General features: G+C 38.6%; 1 protein-coding gene across 1 annotated transcript; it reads left to right on the top strand.

The window, feature by feature from the left end:
• The first annotated feature begins 3,792 nt into the window (after positions 1-3,792).
• LOC148850965 (geranylgeranyl pyrophosphate synthase, chloroplastic-like) lies at positions 3,793-5,675 on the top strand. The gene has a single exon (XM_088943969.1). It carries the CDS (start codon positions 4,362-4,364, stop codon positions 5,460-5,462), a length of 1,101 nt encoding a protein of 366 aa, XP_088800095.1. The 5' UTR covers positions 3,793-4,361; the 3' UTR covers positions 5,463-5,675.
• Positions 5,676-6,132: the final 457 nt, after the last annotated feature.

Below are 6,132 nucleotides of genomic sequence, written 5' to 3' on the forward strand. Positions count from 1 at the left end.
TTAATCACTCCTACACTTGACCTAATTATTTATTTTTATCACTTCATGCCACTAATTATCTCTCTTCTTAAATTTATTTATTTTTTAATTACAAATTTGAAGAGATCACTTCTTCCCTTGAAAAATAGGATCAGTTGGCACGTTTCCATCGGAGTGAGTACTTTGGCCGCGATATTCTCTTTTTTTTTTTTTGAAAGAAGCCCGTAAGCAGAAGACGCAATATTCTTTTTGACCAAAAAGATAATCAACGAACGAAATGAATGAGTAAACGTGGCATGCCCAAAAACGTTCAGAAAGCCGAAGTTTTCTTTTTTGAAAATATGGCCATGCACACTTACACATGGTCTGTGTTTTGATAATATGAATTTCCTGTTGATCAATTGCTTTCGGACATGTAGAATACAGCCACACTATCGAACGTGCCTTCCAGGGTGTGCCCCTATTTTTAAACCAATTTATTGATGAATGTTGATAGATAGGAGTGACGTGTGGTTAAAATCGCTTTTAAACGTGCCCAGAGCATTCAACCAACACACAATGCCAAACATCCAAAAAGGTGGGGTTTAAATATCTTAAAAATATGTAAAAGAAGTAAGGGTGCAGTTATGAGTGGGTTTTGGTTTTGCTCCTATTATGGGATGACATCATCGCATAAATACCTCCATTCCGTTTGCAATCCAACAACATTAATTGCATTTACACATGCATGATCTGGTCCAATACAAGATTCCAATACAGTCCCAACAGGGTTGGATTTCCTCCTCACAGAAACCTATTTACATCCATCTTTGGTGCCATACATCGGAAACATCAGTGTTTTTTAAATCATATCGGATTTGACGGTTGGATCGGAAAAATTGGAAATCAGTTATTTGACCAATTCCATTTCACCCCAGAACCGATTTTTGGTTAAAAAATATTAATTTGGTCAGCCAACCATTTACCTAGAAAATTGAACCATCAATCAGGACAATAATTTTTATCTTTTTATCTATTTATTTTTATTTTTGACCTAAACAGTTCTGATGAGATGATCAAACCATTCAACCTGATAACGAGACTCGGAATGGTTCTTTCTCCTATCCAATTTTAAAAGCCTTGAAAAACATGTCCTATGCTTGTATATTGTCATTCATGTGGAGAGCTCCTAATGCACAACTTCAAGGACTGAGAGCAGGAAATCCGGATTCACCTCTAGAATACCCCACCAACAATGGATTCTGATTGCCGGCATTCAGCTCAACCACCAAAGATATCTTGGCTCTCATGTTCTTGCATGGATTCTGAGTCTGGATTTCCTCACACCCTACTCAGTTTCAAAGGAGTGTAAATGGAAATATGTAGAATGTAAAATCTTATTTTTTGTATTATTTTGTATGTATTTATATTGTATATATTTGTATTTGTACTCTTTTCAAATTGAGCTCAGGAACATCTCCCTCTCCCACACCTGTAAATTTTTAATTATGGAATATGTTTCCAATGCATGGCCGCAAGCTTATGATATTGGTGTGAGGACCCTTTTTGTGAGAAGGAAATCTAAATTCATTTATATAGAGATGTTCTTGACTGCAATGTGCTGTAAGATTGGCTTGAAGAGCGCTCTGTGAGGAGCAAATTTAATTTTGAAGGAATGTCTCTAAATTGATAGTCTTTCATTTTCTTTTTTTTTTTATTCTCTAGAATTTATATTTAAGGACAAGGCACCTCTAATGTCCCTGCTAACGACTAGTGACTCAATTGCAGGTATTCATTCGTAGTTATTGATGTAGCACGATCTGGTTGTTCTCTCATGTCAGATGACTTGGATGTCGATTCGGAAGATTCTTTGTCAGGGCTGAGCTATGTCGGGTCGAGCTGATGTGTTTTGCTAGAGAGAATGTTAGAGTGCTCGGTTTATCTTTACCTGGGGTTGGCACTCTGATGCTTAAGTCAGAGAGTGTTTGAGAGTTCTTTGAGAGAATGAGAGGGCTTGAGAGTATGTAATTGTGTGTACATTCACAAGTAAAAATGAGTGTCTTATATAGGTATCGATGGTCAGAGTCCTCTTACAACGCGTCTCCTCTTCTCGCGGAACTGTTTCTGCTTAGTTGGGCGTATTAGTATGTTGGTTACGAGATCTTTGTGGAGGTTGCGGTTAGCCCGAAGAACTTTGAGGCATGCTATGCGGTAGGCCGGTCAAACAGTTGAGGTATTAATGTTTGTAGACCTCGGGCTAGTAATGCATTGTCGGGACAAGTCAGCGGGCTCACCTCGCAGGTCACTATTGATTCTTACAGCTCGGCCAGCCTTTGAGACAAGTCGTCGCAAAGTCAGGGGACCTAACAATTCAGTCTAGCCGAGGTGGATGTCGTTTTGGGTGAGGTGCCTTGGGCTAACTTGCCGAGCTTATTTGCTTGTCTGGCGTCGATGTGTTACTTGAAGGCCACGTGTCACGAGGCTATTTGGAGGACTAAATTACCCCTCATTAGTTATGTTTTAGAAATAAGATAAGTGAGAAACCCATTAGAATGATAAGAAAACACGATTTGTAGATGGGAGATGTTCCCAATGCATGATGGGATGTGCCTCTGAGGTGCCTTGTGTGATTCATAGATCCCAATTCCTAGCCAGCAAGAAAAGAATGACCCACTTTGGAAGGAGTACAAATACAATTATGTAGGGTGCAAAACTTTATATTTTATATTATATTTTATATATTTGCATTGTACATATTTGTACTTGTATTTGATATATACAAATATGTACAATACTCTTGGCCAAAAAAACTACCCTATCATTTCTAACCGTGACAGTTTCATTACCCTACTTTATGTTAATAGCACTGTCCTCTCTTGATCCTTGTTACATTCTCGTAGATGGAAATGGGTAAAATTATCAAAATACCCAACTTAAACTTTGTCCGTTTGAATGGTAAATTTTCCCTTTCTTATTAAATTGATCTTAAAATTCATAAAATTTGTGTTTGTTCTACAATTTCTATATATTTTATTGAATTATATATATTTTTTGTTTTTAATGAATTTTATGTATTTCCTACATTTTTTACTTTTTATTAAAATATATCTTTTTGAATTCTTATCATTTTATTTGTTTTTTGCATATTTTGCCTTTTCTTACTTGAAATATATACTTTTTGAAAATTTTATCATTTATGTTTTGTTTTTCATGCAACTCTGATGTTTTGATTGAAATATATTTAAAAAAAAGTATCATTTTTATGTCTTTTAAATTTTATATTTTTTCTGAATATAACTTTTAAATTTTTATCAAATTTTGTGTCTCCTATATATATATATATATATATATATATATATATTTGTGTTTTAAGAAAAATATTGAGTATAATGAATATATGGGAATTTGGATTAATTGAACGTGAGCAATAGAACTAATGACAAAGTTTCATACTAATAATAAATTTATGGGCTCCACTATAAAAAAATGCGGCCTCCATGTCTGGCATAAAACCTTACCATTGATTCCACAACGTATTAAACAGCTAAATCATTCGACTAAACCTTCCTCGATATATGGATGAAAGCGGGTGGATTGAAGTGAGTGAGGGTTAAGGTGGATTATAACCCACTATTCAAAAAAATATTGATGACTAGTGTTGTCGATATAGTTTTTTAGTGTAAAACCACATGATTAATGTTTTCTTCTCGGAACAATCTTGACATTTAAAAATGTTGAGACAATGAAATTAACAATTTCTATTAACATACACATCTCAGCGTGTATTGGGAATATCCCTTAGTTATTCGGATGTACAGTGGGGCGCCATGTGTGGGACGCCAATCTCATATCAAATTTCAGGAGAGGGCAGTGTCGGTGTGTGAAGGGTACTGAACCGCAACTGTGAGAACTGAGAAGGGGGAGGTGGGGAAGTTTCAGCAATTTGCCCAAAAACAAAAAACAGCCTTCACATGTCCGCCCGATTCTATAACGGTCGTTAGTCGGTTTCCATTTGTGATTTGCCAATCTTCCTTATCCTCTTCCGTTAAATCGAAGAGATAGTGGATTCTTTATTTCTTTTTTCTATTATTTGTTATAGAGATGGATATTTGGGAATTTCCAATTCCTGATTTCCATACAGCTATCAGCATGATAGACAGCGAATAGCAGAGGAGACCCTCCTTCCCATCATGTGTTCGCAGGTTTGGAACCATAGTTGAACCCAAAAGGATGCAAAATCAAAACGAATTCCTTTTGTTTTTAAGATTCGTTCTCACTAATCCTACAGATTTTTAGATTCGCTCTCTCTCCAGAAAAAAAAGCAAAGGAAAACCTTTTCAGGTTTTCTGCTCTCTCTCTCTCTCTCTCTCTCTCTGATAGATAAGTAAAGCACAAACCAGAAGATGAGTACCGTCCTGGGTTCATGTGTTCAAACTTGTTCCATGTTTAACCATACAGGAAGATCCAGACCCACAACCTTCTGCACGTTTAATCCCCTGAGAAGGATGCCCACCTATTTCTTACCTGCAAGGAGAAGACGAGGCATATCTTCTTACGTCTCTATCTCTGCCGTGCATACCGCAAAGGAGGAGACTGAAGAAGAAGCCCAAGAGGCCACCTTCAATTTCAAGGCTTACATGCTTCAAAAGGCAAATTCCGTGAATAAAGCCCTCGACAAGGCTGTTTCCCTCAAAGACCCCATCAAGATACACGAAGCCATGCGCTACTCCCTTCTCGCCGGCGGCAAGCGTGTACGTCCGATTCTCTGCATTGCCGCATGTGAGCTTGTCGGCGGCCAGGAATCGATGGCCATGCCATCAGCATGCGCTGTGGAGATGATTCACACCATGTCTCTGGTTCACGATGATCTCCCCTGTATGGATAATGACGATCTCCGACGCGGGAAGCCAACGAACCACAAGGTCTTCGGCGAGGATGTGGCGATCCTAGCCGGAGATGCTCTTCTGGCCTTCGCATTCGAGCACATCGCCACGGCAACCATTGGGGTTCCACCTTCAAAGATCATTCGTGTGGTCGGGGAACTGGCGAGAGTGATTGGGTCAGAGGGACTGGTTGCTGGGCAGGTTGTTGATATCGGGTCTACTGGATTGTCTGATGTCGGCTTGGAAGAGCTTGAGTTCATCCATCTTCACAAGACCGCGGCGCTGCTGGAAGGATCTGTCGTTATTGGGGCAATTGCGGGAGGTGGATCGGATGAGCAAATCGAAAAGCTGAGGAAGTTCGCGAGGTGCATCGGCTTGCTGTTTCAGGTGGTCGACGATATCCTCGATGTCACGAAGTCATCTCAGGAATTAGGGAAGACGGCAGGGAAAGATCTGTTGGCCGACAAGATTACTTATCCGAAGTTGATGGGTCTCGAGAAATCGAGAGAATTCGCGGAGGAGCTGAGGAAGGAGGCCCTGGATCAGCTCTCCGAGTTTGATCCAAATAAGGCAGCTCCATTGATATCTTTGACGAATTACATTGCTTTTAGGCAGAACTGATAATTTTCTCTTCATGAATTTTTAGTTTAGGGAGGACTGGAAAAGCAAGAAGCAATATTTATGCTGTAGCATGGAAAGAAAAAAAAAAAAAAAAGAATCCTTCTTCGTGTTCTAGATTTCTGGTGATAATGTCTGTAAAACTGTTATTTCAATTGGATTCTGCTGTACTGCTCAAATTAAAGTATGGTTATACATGAATATCTGTAACTCAAATTCATTGTCATCGCAAAGACCAGTTCATTAATTAAAAAAAAAAAGAACAGTAGAGATCAATTCTGTAGCCAAAGGTCACTCGAGGACAACTCCCTTACCAGCACAGCAATCTCAAATGGCTGGAGCATGTTCTCTGGTCTTCAATGCCTGTCATTTCTTAGAAAATTTTTTTGATGTTACATTTTGGAGCAGATTCTGTTAGTTGTATGTATATGTGGGAGAATATGTAAAGTTTCTGGACCTAGTTTTTGCTTTCCCATTTGTTTCTGTCGAGTGATTTTAGATGTAACATTGACTTATTTCTTTTTTGCTTGCCAATAACTTTGGTTCATTTCATGGGTAGACAAGAGCAGCCATAGTTCAAGCCGGGGAAATGACTAAGCTGCTTCAATTTGAGATTGTTATCAGCTTCCCAACGTTTATAATTGCAGAATGTGTCCTCATATACTTGGAATTA

Source organism: Nelumbo lutea, chromosome 5 (genome assembly GCF_056320005.1).
Source record: "Nelumbo lutea isolate HS-2025 chromosome 5, American lotus-T2T, whole genome shotgun sequence".
Classification (NCBI taxonomy): domain Eukaryota; kingdom Viridiplantae; phylum Streptophyta; class Magnoliopsida; order Proteales; family Nelumbonaceae; genus Nelumbo; species Nelumbo lutea.

Excerpts from the sequence above, each read along its gene's own strand:
- LOC148850965 (XM_088943969.1), top strand. The coding sequence starts at position 4,362 with ATGAGTACCGTCCTGGGTTCATGTGTTCAAACTTGTTCCATGTTTAAC.